General features: G+C 41.2%; 1 protein-coding gene across 2 annotated transcripts in view; it reads left to right on the top strand.

Moving 5' to 3' along the window:
* Nucleotides 1-21,801, top strand: part of ACOX1 (acyl-CoA oxidase 1) — an 84,076-nt gene that overhangs the window by 24,512 nt on the left and 37,763 nt on the right. For both annotated transcript variants that reach the window (XM_053709190.1, XM_053709196.1), the window contains exons 8-9: nucleotides 8,222-8,384; nucleotides 16,853-17,043. In XM_053709190.1, coding sequence (XP_053565165.1) covers nucleotides 8,222-8,384; nucleotides 16,853-17,043 — 354 coding nt within the window. The remainder of the gene's footprint in view (nucleotides 1-8,221; nucleotides 8,385-16,852; nucleotides 17,044-21,801) is intronic.

Here is a 21,801-nt window from a genome sequence, read left to right as displayed (position 1 = left end):
TTAAAGGGACCTCCTGTCGTAACAACGCTATTATGAATAAATTTATTTGTACTACTCCTAAATGAAATTCTTTGCTTTTGTTAACACTATATATCTAATGATAAAAATATGTGTAAAATGAATATACTGAATATAATATTAAAAAGGTTTATTCTAAAGAATAATACATCATAAATAGGGAATGACTAAATCCTGCAGGATTTAGTCATTCCCTATTTATGATGTATTATTCTTTAGAATAAACCTTTTTAATATTATATTCAGTATATTCATTTTACACATATTTTTATCATTAGATATATAGTGTTAACAAAAGCAAAGAATTTCATTTAGGAGTAGTACAAATAAATTTATTCATAATAGCGTTGTTACGACAGGAGGTCCCTTTAATAAATCAAAATGAGAAAATCGTATACCATTTCGAGAATATATACATCATCTAGATAGATATTTAATGCATCATATCCAAGTATTTGATAGTGGAAATTTAATTTCATATGAAGCCCATTATCAATATATATAGGTACTATTTAGTTCTTAGCTTGGTTACACATTGGAAGCGAAATCGAGAGATTTTATTAATCGCTATTTTTTGGAGGCCCGTTTTGAGGAGGAAATGTGCAGGAAGCTCGCAATATTAAGTAGACAACTATATTGTTATGTTTTATGATTATACCATTGTTTTTTATGATTATACCATTGTTTGTAACTTGTTGGATACATGTATCTATTTCAAATTATGTTACTAAGTATCAGCTGGATGTGTTTCAACAGCCAATGGCTGACAGCTACACGCCTATTGGGTCTGATGGGGGGAGGGAGGATTTGGTAATGAGCGGCAATATATAGCCGATTCAAATGTTTATACAAATATGCCTGAAGAAACGGCCCATAAGCAGCCGAGAAACGCGTAGCAAAGAATATATACCTGATATCTATTTGTGGAATCTGTATGGTTGTTGTTTTTAACATTGATTAAAATCTATTTTTTATACCATCGCATATGATTCCATGATAAGTATATCCTCATTACCAATCCTTGGGAGCTAGTCTGTTACCAGTTCCTGCTGGTGCTGGAGATCAGCACTAAAGAGACACAGCGGCTCAGACTTTGACAATTACCACAGCGAGAGAGTGCACCGGAGAGAGCTAGCTGGCTTGCTCTGATAGCCAGTCTGCGCCTACCAGCACATTGGTGTGCTAAGTCAAAGTGTGAGTACCCTGGGCATAGTATACTTGGACAGGGGGGTTTATATCACACTGGATACACACATTTGTCGCTTCTGTTTCCCCTCCACCCCTATAGATCTGCCTCCGGCCACTTAGGAACTAAGAGGGCATTCACAGGAGGACAGTACAGCACCATCGGCAGCAACTGGTGTTGCTTACATCATTTGGACATTATATATATGGACATTACACATTCTTTTGGGACAGAATATCAATTGTTGCATCGTCTGTATGGTGAGAGTCCATGATCTGTTCATAACCATTCGTATACATTGCTTGTCATTGTCCACATTATTAATTATTTTTTGTTTTATATTATTTTTTGTTTTATATTACTTAGTTGTCATAGCGCCCTCTTGTGTGTCTATCACACGTATATTTTTATTCTTTTTATCCATTTTATTGGTATTGAGAGGTGCTGCTGGTCTTTCATCCATTCATTTATGTTAGATTCATGTTAGATTCACTGATTATTTTAGCGCCCTCTAGTGTCTAAGGCTACAGTTGTTTATTATTTTAAAATAGTGCTGGTATGTACTATTTACTCTGAAACAGAAAAGAGATGAAGATTTCTGTTTGTAAGAGGAAAATGATTTTAGCAACCGTTACTAAAATCGATGGCTGTTTCCACACAGGACTGTTGAGAGGAATTAACTTCAGTTGGGGGAACAGTGAGCAGACTTTTGCTGCTTGAGGTATGACACATTCTAACAAGACGATGTAATGCTGGAAGCTGTCATTTTCCCTATGGGATCCGGTAAGCCATTTTTATTACAGAAAGAAAAAAAGGGCTTCACAAGGGCTTTTTAAGACTGTAGACATTTTCTGGGCTAAATCGATTTATATATAAACATATTTTATACTCCATAGCCTTGAGGAATTATTTTAATCTTGGGAATTATGTAAAATAACCGGCAGGCACTGTATTGGACACCTTATTCTCTAGGGGCTTTCCCTAATCATAGGCAGAGTCTCATTTTCGCGCCTGTATTGCGCACTTGTTTTTGAGAAGCATGACATGCAGATGCATGTGTGAGGAGCTCTGATACATAGAAAAGACTTTCTGAAGGCGTCATTTGGTATCGTATTCCCCTTTGGGCTTGGTTGGGTCTCAGCAAAGCAGATACCAGGGACTGTAAAGGGGTTAAATATAAAAACGGCTCCGGTTCCGTTATTTTAAGGGTTAAAGCTTCCAAATTTGGTGTGCAATACTTTTAAGGCTTTAAGACACTGTGGTGAAATTTTGGTGAATTTTGAACAATTCCTTCATACTTTTTCGCAATTGCAGTAATAAAGTGTGTTCAGTTTAAAATTTAAAGTGACAGTAACGGTTTTATTTTAAAACGTTTTTTGTACTTTGTTATCAAGTTTATGCCTGTTTAACATGTCTGAACTACCAGATAGACTGTGTTCTGAATGTGGGGAAGCCAAGGTTCCTTCTCATTTAAGTAGATGTGATTTATGTGACACAAAATTTAGAGAAAATGATGCCCAAGATGATTCCTCAAGTGAGGGGAGTAAGCATGGTACTGCATCATCCCCTCCTTCGTCTATACCAGTCTTGCCCACTCAGGAGGCCCCTAGTACATCTAGCGCGCCAATACTCCTTACTATGCAACAATTAACGGCTGTAATGGATAATTCTATCAAAAACATTTTAGCCAAAATGCCCACTTATCAGCGAAAGCGCGACTGCTCTGTTTTAGAAAATACTGAAGAGCATGAGGACGCTGATGATATTGGTTCTGAAGGGCCCCTACACCAGTCTGAGGGGGCCAGGGAGGTTTTGTCTGAGGGAGAAATTTCAGATTCAGGGAAAATTTCTCAACAAGCTGAACCTGATGTGATTACATTTAAATTTAAATTGGAACATCTCCGCGCTCTGCTTAAGGAGGTGTTATCCACTCTGGATGATTGTGAGAATTTGGTCATTCCAGAGAAACTATGTAAAATGGACAAGTTCCTAGAGGTCCCGGGGCCCCCCGAAGCTTCTCCTATACCCAAGCGGGTGGCGGACATTGTAAATAAAGAATGGGAAAGGCCCGGTATACCTTTCGTCCCTCCCCCCATATTTAAAAAATTGTTTCCTATGGTCGACCCCAGAAAGGACTTATGGCAGACAGTCCCCAAGGTCGAGGGGGCGGTTTCTACTCTAAACAAACGCACCACTATACCCATAGAAGATAGTTGTGCTTTCAAAGATCCTATGGATAAAAAATTAGAAGGTTTGCTTAAAAAGATGTTTGTTCAGCAAGGTTACCTTCTACAACCAATTTCATGCATTGTTCCTGTCACTACAGCCGCGTGTTTCTGGTTCGATGAGCTAGAAAAGGCGCTCAATAATAATTCTTCTTCTTATGAGGAGATTATGGACAGAATTCATGCTCTCAAATTGGCTAATTCTTTCACCCTAGACGCCACTTTGCAATTGGCTAGGTTAGCGGCGAAAAATTCTGGTTTTGCTATTGTGGCGCGCAGAGTGCTTTGGTTAAAATCTTGGTCAGCTGATGCGTCTTCCAAGAACAAATTGCTTAACATTCCTTTCAAGGGGAAAACGCTGTTTGGCCCTGACTTGAAAGAGATTATCTCTGATATCACTGGGGGCAAGGGCCACGCCCTTCCTCAGGATAGGTCTTTCAAGGCCAAAAATAAACCTAATTTTCGTCCCTTTCGCAGAAACGGACCAGCCCCAAGTGCTACGTCCTCTAAGCAAGAGGGTAATACTTCTCAAGCCAAGCCAGCCTGGAGACCAATGCAAGGCTGGAACAAAGGAAAGCAGGCCAAGAAACCTGCCACTGCTACCAAGACAGCATGAGATGTTGGCCCCCGATCCGGGACCGGATCTGGTGGGGGGCAGACTCTCTCTCTTCGCTCAGGCCTGGGCAAGAGATGTTCTGGATCCTTGGGCACTAGAAATAGTCTCCCAAGGTTATCTTCTGGAATTCAAGGGGCTTCCCCCAAGGGGGAGGTTCCACAGGTCTCAATTGTCTTCAGACCACATAAAAAAACAGGCATTCTTACATTGTGTAGAAGACCTGTTAAAAATGGGAGTGATTCATCCTGTTCCATTAGGAGAACAAGGGATGGGGTTCTACTCCAATCTGTTCGTAGTTCCCAAAAAAGAGGGAACATTCAGACCAATCTTAGATCTCAAGATCCTAAACAAGTTTCTCAAGGTTCCATCGTTCAAAATGGAAACCATTCGAACAATTCTTCCTTCCATCCAGGAAGGTCAATTCATGACCACGGTGGATTTAAAGGATGCGTATCTGCATATTCCTATCCACAAGGAACATCATCGGTTCCTAAGGTTCGCATTCCTGGACAAGCATTACCAATTTGTGGCACTTCCGTTCGGATTAGCCACTGCTCCAAGGATTTTCACAAAGGTACTAGGGTCCCTTCTAGCGGTGCTAAGACCAAGGGGCATTGCAGTAGTACCTTACTTGGACGACATTCTGATTCAAGCGTCGTCCCTTCCTCAAGCAAAGGCTCACACGGACATTGTCCTGGCCTTTCTCAGATCTCACGGGTGGAAAGTGAACGTAGAAAAAAGTTCTCTATCTCCGTCAACAAGGGTTCCCTTCTTGGGAACAATAATAGACTCCTTAGAAATGAGGATTTTTCTGACAGAGGCCAGAAAATCAAAACTTCTAAACTCTTGTCAAATACTTCATTCTGTTCCTCTTCCTTCCATAGCGCAGTGCATGGAAGTAATAGGTTTGATGGTAGCGGCAATGGACATAGTTCCTTTTGCGCGAATTCATCTAAGACCATTACAACTGTGCATGCTCAGTCAGTGGAATGGGGACTATACAGACTTGTCTCCGACGATACAAGTAAATCAGAGGACCAGAGATTCACTCCGTTGGTGGCTGTCCCTGGACAACCTGTCACAGGGGATGAGCTTCCGCAGACCAGAGTGGGTCATTGTCACGACCGACGCCAGTCTGGTGGGCTGGGGCGCGGTCTGGGGACCCCTGAAAGCTCAGGGTATTTGGTCTCGGGAAGAATCTCTTCTTCCGATAAATATTCTGGAACTGAGAGCGATACTCAATGCTCTCAAGGCTTGGCCTCAGCTAGCAAAGGCCAAGTTCATACGGTTTCAATCAGACAACATGACGACTGTTGCGTACATCAACCATCAGGGGGGAACAAGGAGTTCCCTGGCGATGGAAGAAGTGACCAAAATCATTCAATGGGCGGAGACTCACTCCTGCCACTTGTCTGCAATCCACATCCCAGGAGTGGAAAATTGGGAAGCGGATTTTCTGAGTCGTCAGACATTTCATCCGGGGGAGTGGGAACTCCATCCGGAAATCTTTGCCCAAATTACTCAATTGTGGGGCATTCCAGACATGGATCTGATGGCCTCTCGTCAGAACTTCAAGGTTCCTTGCTACGGGTCCAGATCCAGGGATCCCAAGGCGACTCTAGTAGATGCACTAGTAGCACCTTGGACCTTCAAACTAGCTTATGTATTCCCGCCGTTTCCTCTCATCCCCAGGCTGGTAGCCAGGATCAATCAGGAGAGAGCATTGGTGATCTTGATAGCTCCTGCGTGGCCACGCAGGACTTGGTATGCAGACCTGGTGAATATGTCATCGGCTCCACCATGGAAGCTACCTTTGAGACGAGACCTTCTTGTTCAAGGTCCGTTCGAACATCCGAATCTGGTCTCACTCCAACTGACTGCTTGGAGATTGAACGTTTGATCTTATCAAAGCGAGGGTTCTCAGATTCTGTCATTGATACTCTTGTTCAGGCCAGAAAGCCTGTAACTAGAAAAATTTACCACAAAATATGGAAAAAATATATCTGTTGGTGTGAATCTAAAGGATTCCCTTGGGACAAGGTAAAGATTCCTAAGATTCTATCCTTTCTTCAAGAAGGTTTGGAGAAAGGATTATCTGCTAGTTCCTTGAAGGGACAGATTTCTGCCTTGTCTGTGTTACTTCACAAAAAGCTGGCAGCTGTACCAGATGTTCAAGCCTTTGTTCAGGCTCTGGTTAGAATCAAGCCTGTTTACAAACCTTTGACTCCTCCTTGGAGTCTCAATTTAGTTCTTTCAGTTCTTCAGGGGGTTCCGTTTGAACCCTTACATTCCGTTGATATTAAGTTATTATCTTGGAAAGTTTTGTTTTTGGTTGCAATTTCTTCTGCTAGAAGAGTTTCAGAATTATCTGCTCTGCAGTGTTCTCCTCCTTATCTGGTGTTCCATGCAGATAAGGTGGTTTTACGTACTAAACCTGGTTTTCTTCCGAAAGTTGTTTCTAACAAAAACATTAACCAGGAGATAGTCGTGCCTTCTTTGTGTCCGAATCCAGTTTCAAAGAAGGAACGTTTGTTGCACAATTTGGATGTTGTTCGTGCTCTAAAATTCTATTTAGATGCTACAAAGGATTTTAGACAAACATCTTCCTTGTTTGTTGTTTATTCTGGTAAAAGGAGAGGTCAAAAAGCAACTTCTACCTCTCTCTCTTTTTGGATTAAAAGCATCATCAGATTGGCTTATGAGACTGCCGGACGGCAGCCTCCTGAAAGAATCACAGCTCATTCCACTAGGGCTGTGGCTTCCACATGGGCCTTCAAGAACGAGGCTTCTGTTGATCAGATATGTAAGGCAGCGACTTGGTCTTCACTGCACACTTTTACTAAATTTTACAAGTTTGATACTTTTGCTTCTTCTGAGGCTATTTTTGGGAGAAAGGTTTTGCAAGCCGTGGTGCCTTCCATCTAGGTGACCTGATTTGCTCCCTCCCTTCATCCGTGTCCTAAAGCTTTGGTATTGGTTCCCACAAGTAAGGATGACGCCGTGGACCGGACACACCTATGTTGGAGAAAACAGAATTTATGTTTACCTGATAAATTACTTTCTCCAACGGTGTGTCCGGTCCACGGCCCGCCCTGGTTTTTTAATCAGGTCTGATAATTTATTTTCTTTAACTACAGTCACCACGGTATCATATGGTTTCTCCTATGCAAATATTCCTCCTTTACGTCGGTCGAATGACTGGGGAAGGCGGAGCCTAGGAGGGATCATGTGACCAGCTTTGCTGGGCTCTTTGCCATTTCCTGTTGGGGAAGAGAATATCCCACAAGTAAGGATGACGCCGTGGACCGGACACACCGTTGGAGAAAGTAATTTATCAGGTAAACATAAATTCTGTTTTTATAGGTGCAGCAAAAAAAAACCCCACTTCTGTGGTAACACAGTATTGGAAAAAGCACAAGGTATTGTATATCTAATTTGCATATCTTATCCAGAGTTCACTGGCGCATTGGTAACAATGTATACAGAGTACTTCGGGGTAAAGCAGGTGGGGATACTTGCCTAGATTTGCTAATTTTCTATACAATAATTCTATTACTTTTTTCTTTTTTTTTTGTTAGAAATATAGTGTTAATCAGAAAGCTTGTGAAATCTCAGAGTTTCGTAATAATGCAAAGCTAGACTCAATATCTAAGATATGGGAATTTAAATATCAAGAATATAAGTGAAAATAAGTGTTGTTTAGCTCATTATAACTTTTAGGTGGAGATATATTGTGTAGTATATCAGTATGACCCTGTCCTGAAGGGCAGCTCAGGCCTTAAATAATAAAACAATTCTTCATTAAACAAGACACTTGATTTACATTTTTGTTTTAACGGGTCTCATGAGCAGAGAAGTGTATTCCTCTACATCTGTAAGGAGACAATGGTTTTATTCCTTTCATTACTTCTAGGGTGACTTATGTATATGCAGATTAGGACTGTTTGGTTTCAGTCTCCCTAAGGTAACTTTTCCCAGTGAGAGATGTCTGCACCTCGTCTGATATTGTCATGTCTCTTGTTCAGAGGAGGTTTGCTGGGTATTTCCTGGTACAGCAGGAAAGTTTTATGTGAAACACATTTGGGATAAAAGAAGATCCTCCTTGTTTAGGGACTAACTATAGAACAAACATTTGAGCTCTGTGTAACCTGTAACCTATTCCTCTTGTTCCTACAGCGAACCAGAACCACAAATCATGGACTTCCAAACCCAGCAGTACAAGCTCTTCCCGCTGCTGGCCACAGCTTACGCTTTTCATTTTGTGGGGTCTTACATGAGCGAGACGTATCACAGGATCACGGGGGACATTCAGCAGGGTAACTTGAGTGAGTTGCCTGAGGTAAGGGAGGGAACCCACTGTTTGCTGGGAGTCATTGTCCTTAAAAGAAGAGGGAAGCCACTCATTTGAGGAGAGGGGAAACATTTAGGGCCAGATTACAAGTGGAGCACTAATTAACACTCCCACTTGAAAGTTAACTGCGCTAAGATTAAGTTTTTTTTTTGCGTGCTTGGGTGGCGCTCATATTATGAGTTGAAAGTGAACAGTTTTCCCTCGCGCGTTTACCAGACGCGCGTAAAAAGTTGAACTTGGAATATCGCGCACGATAACGTATTCCCCCATAGAAGTCAATGGAGGGAAAAAAAGTGGGGAAAAAACCCTGCTTGCGCGCAAACACAATCACATATTCTCATGTGCGCTAACCAGACATGAAAATATAAATAATTCACATTACAAAGTTCTTCACTTACAAGAATATGTTCTATTTATTCATAAATAAATATTTCTACATATATCTGATGGTATTTTGGTACAATATATATATATACATACACGTGATTTTTTTTTTTTTTTTATATATAATATTTAAAAATACTTAGAACATATTCTGCTATGTACAGAACATTAGAATTGAAATATTTACAGTAAATACATAGTTAAAAACTTTATTAAGAATTAATATTGCGTAAATATGATTTTTCATGTTTTTATCTACTTTACTGTAAATGGCTCCAATGCACTTATACATGTTTTATGTGTGTACATATGTATTTATGTGTATGTGTCTATAAATACATATATACACATATAAATACATAGACACATATAAACTTACACATATATATATATATATATATATCTTTAGACAGTATGTATCTCAATGTTTAAGCCCTTTGTCTGCCTTTTTTTTTCTAACACCTAAGATCTCATATCTTTGAACCCTTATAATTTTTGTAATTTATTTTTGATGTGTTTTGTGACACTTTCTTTTGCATGATGTACCGAGTCCACGGATTCATCCTAACTTGTGGGATATTGTCCTTCCTGACAGGAAGTAAGTAGCAAAGAGAGCACCACAGCAGAGCTGTCTATATAGCTCCCCCCTTAACTCCACCCCCCAGTCATTCTCTCTGGCTCTAAGCAGGAAGAGTAAAGAGAAGAGGTGTTAAACTGTTAGTTTTATTTTATCTTCAATCAAGTGTTTGTTATTTTTAAATGGTACCGGTGTTGTACTATTTACTCTATTTACTCCCAGATGAAGATTTCTGCCTGGAGGATGATGTTCTTAGCATTTGTAACTAAGGTCCACTGCTGTTCCCACAGAAGCTGAGGAGTACAGGAAAACTTCAGTGTGAGGAACTGTTTCTTGCTATACAGCAATGAGGTATGTTCAGTCATATTTTCTGCAGAGACTGTGTTAACTCAGAAAGGCTGACAGTGTCCCCATTAGGGGAAGGGTAAGCAGTAATCCCAGTGTTATCAGAGGTTTTTACTCGCTTGCATAAAGGGTTAATTTTTTGTGTTAACTCAGTTTGTTATGTGAATTTGGGACAAACGCTTTTGTGTCTGGGAGTAACTTTTTCTGTTTTATGGGACATTTGCTTGAGGGTTCTTTGGGGTTGTTTATAACCCACATGGCTTTCAGGCAGGGTTTGTTAGTTTTGTGTAGGCCCCAGCAACATCGAGTGAGGTGGGCGGGGCCTACATTTACAAGCAGCAAGCAACTTCTCCTGAGGTCTTCTGAGGCACTGATTGAAGCTTTAAACCCCATATTATCGCTTCCTAAGGGCAGGTAGGGCCACAGCAGAGCTGTGGCAAGGTGCTTTAGGGTTTTTTAACCGGTTTTAGACATATTTCAATCCAGTTTTTTCATTTGGGGGTTTATTGCTTATTAACTTGTGGTGCAATCCTTCTAAAGCTTAGTGGGTACACTGTTAAAATTTCAGAAAAAATGAAGCAATTTTAACCTGTTTTGCAGTTTGTGCAGTTTGTGTATGCCTTTTTTTCTCTTAAAGGCACAGTACCGTTTTTGCAAATTGTGTTTTTTTCATTAAATAAAGTGTTTTCCAAGCTTGCTTGCTTTATTACTAGTCTGTTAAACATGTCTGACACTGAGGAAACTCATTGTGGAACCCCCCTCTTAGAATGTGTCCCACTTGTACTGATATGTCTATAAATTGCAAACAGCATATTTTGACTTATAAAAGTTTGGCATTAGATGATTCTCAGACAGAAGGAAATCAGGTTTTGCCATCTAGTTCTCCCCAAGTGTCACAACCAGTAACGCCCGCACAAGCGACGCCAAATACTTCTAGTGCGTCTAATTCTTTCACCTTGCAAGATATGGCTTTAGTTATGAATACTACCCTCACAGAGGTTTTATCTAAGCTGCCTGGGTTGCAAGGGAAGCGCAGTAGCTCTGGGTTAAGAACAAATGCTGAGCCTTCTGACGCTTTAGTAGCCGTATCCGATATTCCCTCACAATGTTCTGAAGTAGGGATGAGGGATTTGCTGTCTGAGGGAGAGATTTCTGATTCAGGAAAGATGTTCTCTCAGACAGATTTAGATATGACGGCATTTAAATTTAAGCTAGAGCACCTCCGCTTATTGCTCAGGGAGGTTTTAGCTACTCTGGATGATTGTGACCCTATTGTAGTTCCAGAGAAATTGTGTAAAATGGACAAATATTTAGAGGTTCCTGTTCACACTGATGTGTTTCCGGTCCCTAAGAGGATTTCGGATATTGTTACTAAGGAGTGGGATAAACCAGGTATTCCGTTCTCTCCCCCTCCTGTTTTTAAGAAATTGTTTCCCATTTCTGACACCATAAAGGACTCATGGCAGACGGTCCCTAAGGTGGAGGGAGCTATTTCTACCCTGGCTAAGTGTGCAACTATACCTATTGAAGACAGTTGTGATTTCATTGATCCTATGGATAAAAAATTAGAGGGTCTCCTAAAGAAAATTTTTGTTCATAAAGGTTTTCTTCTTCAACCTATAGCATGCATTGTTCCTGTAACCACTGCAGCTGCCTTTTGGTTTGAGGCTCTAGAAGAGGCTCTTCAGATGGAGACCCCACTAGATGATATTTTGGACAGAATTAAGGCTCTTAAGTTGGCTAATTCTTTTATTACAGACGCCGCTTTTCATCTTGCTAAATTAGCGGCTAAGGATTCAGGTTTTGCCATTTTAGCGCGTAGAGCGTTATGGCTTAAGTCCTGGTCAGCTGATGTGTCATCTAAATCTAAGCTTTTGTCCATCCCTTTCAAAGGTAAGACCCTAGTCGGGCCTGCATTGAAAGAGATCATTTCAGACATTACTGGAGGGAAGGGTCATACCCTCCCTCAGGATAAGTCAAATAAGACAAGGACCAAACAAAATCATTTTCGTTCCTTTCAAAACTTCAAGAGTGATCCCTCTACCTCTTCCCCTGCTGCAAAGCAAGAGGGGAACTTTACTCAATCCAAGCCAACCTGGAGACCTAATCAGGCTTGGAACAAGGGTAAACAGGCCAAAAAGCCTGCTGCTGCCACTAAGTCAGCATGAAGGGGTAGGGGGCAGACTCTCTCTCTTTGCTCAGGCCTGGGCAAGAGACGTTCAGGATTCCTGGGCAGTAGAAATTGTAACCCAGGGATACCTTCTAGATTTCAAGGATTCCCCTCCAAGGGGGGAGGTTCCATCTTTCTCAATTGTCTGTAAACCCGACAAAAAGAGAGGCGTTCTTACGCTGTGTAGAAGACCTTTTTACCATGGGAGTGATCTGCCCAGTTCCAAAAGCAGAACAGGGGCAGGGGTTCTACTCCAATCTGTTTATAGTTCCCAAAAAGAAGGGAACCTTCAGACCAATTCTGGATCTCAAGATCCTAAACCAATTCCTAAGAGTTCCATCTTTCAAGATGGAGACCATTCGGACTATCTTACCATTTATCCAGGAGGGTCAATATATGACCACCGTGGACTTTAAAGGATGCGTATCTGCACATTCCTATCCACAAAGATCATCACCAGCTCCTCAGGTTCGCATTATCAGTTTGTGGCTCTTCCTTTCGGGTTGGCCACGGCGCCGCAAATCTTCACGAAGGTGCTAGGGTCCCTTCTGGCGGTTCTAAGGCATAGCAGTGGCGCCTTATCTAGACATTCTAATTCAAGCGTCGTCCTTCCAACTAGCCAAGTCTCACACGGACTTAGTATTGGCCTTTCTAAGGTCTCACGGGTGGAAAGTGAACGTAAAAAAGAGTTCTCTTTCCCCCTCACAAGAGTTTCATTTCTAGGGACTCTGATAGACTCGGTGGACATGAAAATATTTCTGACGGAGGTCAGGAAATCAAAGATTTTGTCCACCTGCCGAGCTCTTCATTCCATTCCTCGGCCGTCAGTGGCTCAGTGTATGGAGGTAATCGGACTAATGGTAGCGGCAATGGACATAGTTCAGTTTGCTCGCTTGCATCTCAGACCACTGCAACTATGCCTGCTCAATCAGTGGAATCGGGATTATGTGGATTTATCTCCTCAGATAAATCTGGATCAAGAGACCAGAGACTCTCTTCTTTGGTGGTTGTCACAGGAACATCTGTTCCAGGGAATGTGTTTCCGCAGGCCAGAATGGGTTATAGTGACGACGGATGCCAGTCTTCTGGGCTGGGGTGCAGTCTGGAATTCCCTGAAAGCTCAGGGTTTGTGGACTCGGGAGGAGGCTCTCCTACCGATAAATATTCTGGAATTAAGAGCGATATTCAATGCTCTCCAGGCATGGCCTCAGCTGGCTTCGGCCAGATTCATCAGGTTTCAGTCGGACAACATCACGACTGTGGCTTATATCAATCATCAGGGCGGAACAAAGAGTTCCTTAGCGATGATAGAGGTCTCAAGGATAATCCAATGGGCAGAGGCTCACTCTTGCCATCTGTCAGCGATCTATATCCCAGGTGTAGAGAACTGGGAGGTAGATTTTCTAAGTCGTCAGACTTTTCATCCGGGGGAGTGGGAACTTCCTCGTTACGGCTCCAGGTCAAGGGATCCTCAAGCTGTACTGATAGATTCTCTAGCAGTACCCTGGTCGTTCAACCTGGCTTATGTGTTTCTACCTTTCCCTCTCCTTCCACGTCTGATTGACAGAATCAAACAGGAGAGAGCATCAGTGATTTTGATAGGGCCTGCGTGGCCACGCAGGACTTGGTATGCAGACCTGGTGGACATGTCATCCCTTCCACCATGGTCTCTGCCATTGAGACAGGACCTTCTGATTCAAGGTCCATTCAAACATCCAAATCTAATTTCTCTGCAACTGACTGCTTGGAGATTGAACGCTTGATTCTATCAAAGCGGGGTTTCTCTGAGTCAGTCATAAATACCTTGATTCAGGCTCGAAAGCCTGTTACCAGGAAAATTTATCATAAGATATGGTGTAAATATCTTTTTTGGTGCGAATCCAAAGGCTTCTCCTGGAGTAAAATCAGGATTCCTAGGATTTTGTCTTTTCTCCAAGAGGGATTGGAGAAAGGATTATCAGCTAGTTCCCTAAAGGGACAGATATCTGCTCTGTCTATTTTGTTGCACAAGCGTCTAGCAGATGTTCCAGACGTTCTGGCTTTTTGTCAGGCTTTAGTTAGAATTAAGCCTGTGTTTAAACCTATTGCTCCGCCATGGAGTCTAAATTTAGTTCTTAGAGTTCTTCAGGGGGTTCCGTTTGAACCCATGCATTCCATAGATATTAAGCTTTTATCTTGGAAAGTTTTGTTCCTAGTTGCTATCTCTTCAGCTCGAAGAGTTTCTGAACTATCTGCATTACAATGTGACTCTCCTTATCTTGTGTTCCATGCTGATAAGGTGGTTTTGCGTACCAAGCCTGGGGTCCTACCTAAGGTTGTTACTAACATTAATATCAATCAAGAAATTGTTGTTCCTTCTCTGTGTCCTAATCCTTCTTGTAAGAAATAACGTCTGTTGCACAACTTGGACGTGGTTCGTGCTTTGAAATTTTATTTGCAGGCAACCAAAGATTTTCGTCAAACATCTTCTTTGTTTGTTGTCTATTCTGGAAAGCGTAGGGGTCAAAAGGCTACGGCGACTTCTCTTTCCTTTTGGCTGAAAAGCATCATCCGTTTGGCTTATGAGACTTCTGGACAGCAGCCTCCTGAAAGGATTACAGCTCATTCTACTAGAGCGGTAGCTTCCACATGGGCTTTTAATAATGATGCTTCTGTTGAACAGATTTGTAAGGCTGCAACTTGGTCGCTTCATACCTTTTCAAAATGTTATAAATTTGATACTTTTGCTTCTAAGGAGGCTATTTTTGGGAGAAAGGTTTTGCAAGCAATAGTGCCTTCCGTTTAGGTTCCTGTCTTGTCCCTCCCTTCATCCGTGTCCTAAAGCTTTGGTATTGGTATACCACAAGTTAGGATGAATCCGTGGATTCGGTACATTGCGCAAAAGAAAACAAAATTGATGCTTACCTGATAAATTTCTTTCTTTTGCGATGTACCGAGTCCACGGCCCGCCCTGTCTATTCAAGACAGTATTTTTTTATGTAAACTTCAGTCACCTCTGCACCTTATAGTTTCTCCTTTTCTTCCTTGGCCTTCGGTCGAATGACTGGGGGGTGGAGTTAAGGGGGGAGCTATATAGACAGCTCTGCTGTGGTGCTCTCTTTGCTACTTCCTGTCAGGAAGGACAATATCCCACAAGTTAGGATGAATCCGTGGACTCGGTACATCGCGAAAGAAAGAAATTTGTCAGGTAAGCATAAACTTTGTTTTTTTGTTTTGTTAACCCGTCGAGCATTAATTTGAATTGTGTTCAAGCGCGATGCGTGCAAACACCCACGATAAACCCCTTATAAACCCACTCGTAATCTGGCCCTTAAAGGGACACTAAGCCCAATTTTTTTCTTTCATGATTCAGATAGAGCATGAGATTTTAAGCACCTTTCTAATTTACTCCTATTATCAATTTTTCTTTGTTCTCATGTTATCTTTATTTGAAAAAGCAGTACTGTAAGCTTTAGAGCCGGACCATTTTTTGTTCAGCACCTGGGTAGCACTTGCTGATTTGTGGCTTAATGTAGCAAACCAATCAGCAAGCGCTACTGAGGTGCTGAACTAAAAATGGGCTGGCTCCTAACCTTTTTTTACTGCTTTTTCAAATAAAGATAACATGCGAACAAATTCATAATAGGAGTAAATTTGAAAGTTGCTTAAAATTGCATGCTCTATCTGAATCATGAAAGAAAAAATTTGGGGTTAGTATCCCTTTAATACGCAAACGTAAATGCGATTCATTTTGGCGAACTCAAAGAAATTCCCTTAATGTTGATTCACTGATTTGTTTCTAAATTAAATAATTTTCGAAATACAACCAAAGGTTCAATTTGTTTAGAGGAGAATGCCCAAAAGAAAAATTGCATGCACCACAGAAAATAGCTGTCAAACAGCACAGATTTGCATATGGCGTCACACATTCAAGCAGTAGCAGACCTATTCAACAGTGGGCCCTGGAGTAAAAAATGTTTTTGGGCCACCCAAATGTAACTCAGTATTGAGCAATAGTAATAAAATACATGCTGCTCTGTGTAATGATTTTGAAGATAGATGGATGGACCTGCAACCTGCACTAATAAAAGGCTGCATAGACTGGCTGCTGTGGGTCCCTAACACCTGATGTTCTAATGGTAGTTCCGCACCTGCTATACTAACGGTAGTTCCGCACCTGCTATACTAACGGTAGTTCCCCACCAGCTGTGCTAACGGTAGTTCCGCAGCCGCTGTGCTAACGGTAGTTCCGCAGCCGCTGTGCTAACGGTAGTTCCGCAGCCGCTGTGCTAACGGTAGTGCCGCCGCCGCTGTGCTAACGGTAGTGCCGCCGCCGCTGTGCTAACGGTAGTGCCGCCGCCGCTGTGCTAACGGTAGTGCCGCTGTGCTAACGGTAGTGCCGCTGTGCTAACGGTAGTGCCGCCCCCGCTGTGCTAACGGTAGTGCCGCCGCCGCTGTGCTAACGGTAGTGCCGCCCCCGCTGTGCTAACGGTAGTTCCGCACCTGCGTACAAGACAGTAATTCTCAGGGAATATTCACTTTAGAGGAATGTGGCACAGAAAAAACATGGCAATCAAAATAAAGCTGGCTGTGCTAATAATGCAACTAGTACACAAATACTCAAATTTGAGGGACGATTACTTCCAGAACAGATGCCCACATTTTGTTCAATTTATGAGGTTGGAAAATCATTAATGTAGAAGTAGAAAATATAGCACAGTGGACTACCAAGAACTGCTAGAAAAATTCTGACGAGACTGAAGTCTACACTGCAGAAATTACATCATAATGTCCTATAATCTGTTTGGCAACCTTTATTTTTTTTGTTTTTGATTTTGTTGGGTGTAAGAAAATTCCAGAAAACCTCTCAGAATATATAATAACTTGCTCTCTCTCTTTCTGTTTTTTTCAATCTTTTATTTTCTCTCTCATTTCTACTCCCTATCTTCTGTTTTTTTACTCTCCCTTTCTCTCTCTTCTGTTTTTTTCCATTTTTTACAGCTCCATGCCCTCTCAGCCGGTCTAAAAGCCTTCACCACATGGGTTGCAACTGCTGGTATTGAGGAGTGCAGGATGGCATGTGGAGGGCATGGATACTCTCGCTGCAGTGGGATCCCTGATATTTATGTGACATTCACTCCATCCTGTACTTATGAGGGAGAGAACACTGTAATGATGCTACAGACAGCTAGGTGAGCAGGAGATATCATCTGCCCCCTTACTATTTATCTGGTTTGCCTCTTTTTCTAATCTGTAACTCCCCCTTACTGCCGTCTTTAAGTCTACTAATTTCCTTCAACTAATGTCCGCATGTAAGTCAGTGTTTTTTTTTATATATAAATTTCTTTCATGTAATTAGCAAGAGTCCATGAGCTAGTGACGTATGGGATATACATTCCTACCAGGAGGGGCAAAGTTTCCCAAACCTTAAAATTCCTATAAATACACCCCTCACCACACCCACAATTCAGTTTTTACAAACTTTGCCTCCGATGGAGGTGGTGAAGTAAGTTTGTGCTAGATTCTACGTTGATATGCGCTCCGCAGCAAGTTGGAGCCCGGTTTTCCTCTCAGCGTGCAATGAATGTCAGAGGGATGTGAGGAGAGTATTGCCTATTTGAATGCAGTGATCTCCTTCTACGGGGTCTATTTCATAGGTTCTCTGTTATCGGTCGTAGAGATTCATCTCTTACCTCCCTTTTCAGATCGACGATATACTCTTATATATACCATTACCTCTGCTGATTCTCGTTTCAGTACTGGTTTGGCTTTCTACAAACATGTAGATGAGTGTCCTGGGGTAAGTAAATCTTATTTTCTGTGACACTCTAAGCTATGGTTGGGCACTTTGTTTATAAAGTTCTAAATATATGTATTCAAACATTTATTTGCCTTGACTCAGAATGTTCAACATTCCTTATTTTTCAGACAGTCAGTTTCATATTTGGGATAATGCATTTGAATTAATCATTTTTTCTTACCTTCAAAAATTTGACTCTTTTTTTCCTGTGGGCTGTTAGGCTCGCGGGGGCTGAAAATGCTTCATTTTATTGCGTCATTCTTGGCGCGGACTTTTTTGGCGCAAAAATGATTTTCAGTTTCCGGCGTCATACGTGTCGCCGGAAGTTGCGTCATTTTTTGACGTTATTTTGCGCCAAAAATGTCGGCGTTCCGGATGTGGCGTCATTTTTGGCGCCAAAAGCATTTAGGCGCCAAATAATGTGGGCGTCTTATTTGGCGCTAAAAAATAAGGGCGTCGCTTTTGTCTCCACATTATTTAAGTCTTATTTTTTCAGTGCTTCTGGTTGCTAGAAGCTTGTTCTTTGGCATTTTTTCCCATTCCTGAAACTGTCATTTAAGGAATTTGATCAATTTTGCTTTATATGTTGTTTTTTCTCTTACATATTGCAAGATGTCTCACGTTGCATCTGAGTCAGAAGATACTACAGGAAAATCGCTGTCTACTGCTGGAGCTACCAAGCTAAGTGTATCTGCTATAATTTTTGGTATCTGTTTCTCCAGCTGTTGTTTGTATTGCATGTCATGACAAACTTATTAATGCAGATAAAATTTCCTTTAGTACTGTTACATTACCTGTTGCTGTTACGTCAACATCTAATTTTCAGAGTGTTCCTGATAAACATAAGAGATTTTATTTTTTAAATCCATTAAGAAGGCTATGTCTGTTATTTCTCCTTCTAGTTTACATAAAAGTCTTTTAAAACTTCTCTTTTTTCAGATTAATTTTTAAATGAACATCATCATTCTGATACTGATAATGGTTCTTCTGGTTCAGAGGTTTCTGTCTCAGAGGTTGATGCTGATAAATCTTTGTATTTGTTCAAGATGGAATTTATTCGTTCTTTATTTAAAGAAGTATTAATTGCATTAGAAATAGAGGATTCTGGTCCTCTTGATTCTAAATCTAAACGTTTAAATAAGGTTTTTAAATCTCCTGTAGTTATTCCAGAAGTGTTTAATCTCCCTGATGCTATTTCTGAAGTAATTTCCAGGGAATGGAATAATTTGGGTAATTCTTTTACTCCTTCTAAACGTTTAAGCAATTATATCCTGTGCCATCTGACAGATTAGAGTTTTTTTGGGACAAAATCCCTAAGGTTATGGGGCTGTCTCTACTCCTGCTAAATGTGCTACTATTCCTACGGCAGATAGTAATTCATTTAAGGATCCTTTAGATAGGAAAATTGAATCCTTTCTAAGAAAAGCTTACTTATGTTCAGGTAATCTTCTTAGACTTGCTATATTTTTAGCGGATGTTGCTGCAGCTTCAACTTTTTGGTTAGAAGCTTTAGCGCAACAAGTAACAGATCATAATTTTATAGCATTATTATTATTCTATAACATGCTAATATTTTTATTGGTGATACCATCTTTTGATATCATTAGAGTTGATGTCAGGTATATGTCTCTAGCTATTTTAGCTAGAAAAGCTTTATGGATTAAACTTGGAATACTGATATGTCTTCTAAGTCAACTTTGCTTTCCCTTTCTTTCCAGGGTAATAAATTATTATTTCAACTGTTTCTGGAAGGAAGGGAACTTTTTTTCCAAAGGATAAAAAATCTAAGGTAAATTTAGGTCTAATAATCATTTCGTTCCTTTCCTCACAATAAGGAACAAAAGCCTGATCCTTCATTCTCAGGAGCGGTATCAGTTTGGAAACTATTTCCAGTTTGGAATATATCCAAGCCTTTTAGGAAACCTATAGCCAGCTCCTAAGTACCCATGAAGGTGCGGACCTTATTCCAGCTCAGCTGGTATGGGGCAGATTACGTTTTCTTCAAAGAAATTTTGATCAATTCCGTTCTCAATTTCTGGTACAGAATTGGCTTCAGTTAAGGCCTCCTGCTAAGAGATTTTTTTCTTTCCCGTGTCCCAGTTAACACAGCAAAGGCTCAGCATTTCTGAAATGTGTTTCAGATCTAGAGTTGGCTGGAGTAATTATGCCAGTTCCAGTTCTGGAACAGGGGCTGGGGTTTTATTTTATCTCTTCATTGTACCAAAGAAGGTCAATTCCTTCAGACCAGTTCCGGATCTATCCATATTGAATCGTTATGTAAGGATACCAACATTCAAGATGGTTACTGTAGGACTGTCCTGCCTTTTGTTTAGCAAGGGCATTATATGTCTACAATAGATTTACAGGATGTGTATCTACATATTCCGATTCATCCAGATCACTTTTAGTGTCTGAGATTCTCTTTTTAGACAAGCATTACCAGTTTTGTGGCTCTACCGTTTGGCCTAGCCTCAGTTCCAAGAATTTTTTTCAAAGGTTCTCGGTGCCCTTCTTTCTGTAATCAGAGAACAGGGTTTTTTGGTATTTCCTTATTGGACAATATCTGGGTACTTGCTCAGTCTTCTCATTTTCGAAGAATCTCATACGAATCGACTTGTGTTGTTTCTTCAAGTTCATGGTTGGAGGATCAATTTACCAATCAGTTCATTGATTCCTCAGACAAGTGTAACCTTTTTAGGTTTCTAGAATAGATTCAGTGTCTATGACTCTGTCCTTGTCAGACAAGAGAAGTTTAACATTGATATCAGCTTGTCAAAACCTTCAGTCACAATCATTCCCTTTGGTAGCCTTATGCATGGACATTTTAGGTCTTAGGACTGCCGCATCAGATGCGATCTCCTTTGCTCGTTTTCACATGCGACCTCTTCAGCTCTGTATGCTGAACCAATGGTGCAGGGATTACTCAAAGATATCTCAATTAATATCTTTAAACCGATTATACGACACTCTCTGACATGGTGGGCAGATCACCATCGTTTAGTTCAGGGGGCTTCTTTGTTCTTCCGACCTGGACTATAATCTCAACAGATGCAAGTCTTACAGGTTGGGGAGCTGTGTGGGGTATCTGACGGCACAAGGGGTTTGGGAATCTCAGGAGGTGAGATTTCCGATCAATATTTTGGAACTCCGTGCAATTTCAGAGCTCTTCAGTCTTGGCCTCTTCTGAAGAGAGAGTTGTTCATTTGTTTTCAGATAGACAATGTCACAACTGTGGCATACATCAATCATCAAGGAGGGACTCACAGTCCTCTGGCTATGAAAGAAGTATCTCGAATTTTGGTTTGGGCGGAATCCAGCTCCTGTCTAATCTCTGCGGTTCATATCCCAGGTATGGACAATTGGAAAGCGGATTATCTCAGTCGCCAAACGTTGCACCTGGGCGAATGGTCTTCACCCAAAGGTATTTCCTCAGATTGTTCAAATGTGGGAACTCTCAGAAATCGATCTGATGGCTTCTCATCTAAACAAGAAACTTCCCTGGTATCTGTCCGGATCCAGGGATCCTCGGGCGGAGGCAGTGGATGCATTATCTCTTCCTTACAAGTGTCATCCTGCCTATATCTTTCCGCCTCTAGTTCTTCTTCCAAGGGTATTCTCTAATATTCTAAAGGAATGCTCGTTTGTCCTGCTGGTAGCTCCAGCATGGCCTCACAGGTTTTGGTATGCGGATCTTGTCCGGATGGCCTCTTGCCAGCTGTGGACTCTTCCGTTAAGACCAGTCTTTCTGTCTCAAGGTTCTTTTTTCCATCAGGATCTCAAAACCTTAATTTTAAGGTGTGGAGTTTGAACGCTTGATTCTTGGTCAAAGAGGTTTCTCTGACTCTGTGATTGATACTATGTGACAGGCTCGTAAATCTGTATCTAGAGAGATATATTATAGAGTCTGGAAGACTTATATTTCTTCAGGATGGTTTAGATAAAGGTTTGTCCGCAAGTTTCTTGAAAGACAAATCTCTGCTCTTTCTGTTCTTTTTCACAGAAGGATTGCTAATCTTCCTGATATTCATTGTTTTGTACAAGCTTTGGTTCGTATAAAAACCTGTCATTAAGTCAATTTCTCCTCTTTGGAGTTTGAATTTGGTTCTGGGGGCTCTTCAAGCTTCTCCTTTTGAACCCATGCATTCTTTGG

This window comes from Bombina bombina, chromosome 1 (assembly GCF_027579735.1).
Source record: "Bombina bombina isolate aBomBom1 chromosome 1, aBomBom1.pri, whole genome shotgun sequence".
Classification (NCBI taxonomy): Eukaryota; Metazoa; Chordata; class Amphibia; order Anura; family Bombinatoridae; genus Bombina; species Bombina bombina.
Note: the sequence above shows the minus strand (reverse complement) of the source record. Positions and strands in the feature narration are given on the sequence as shown.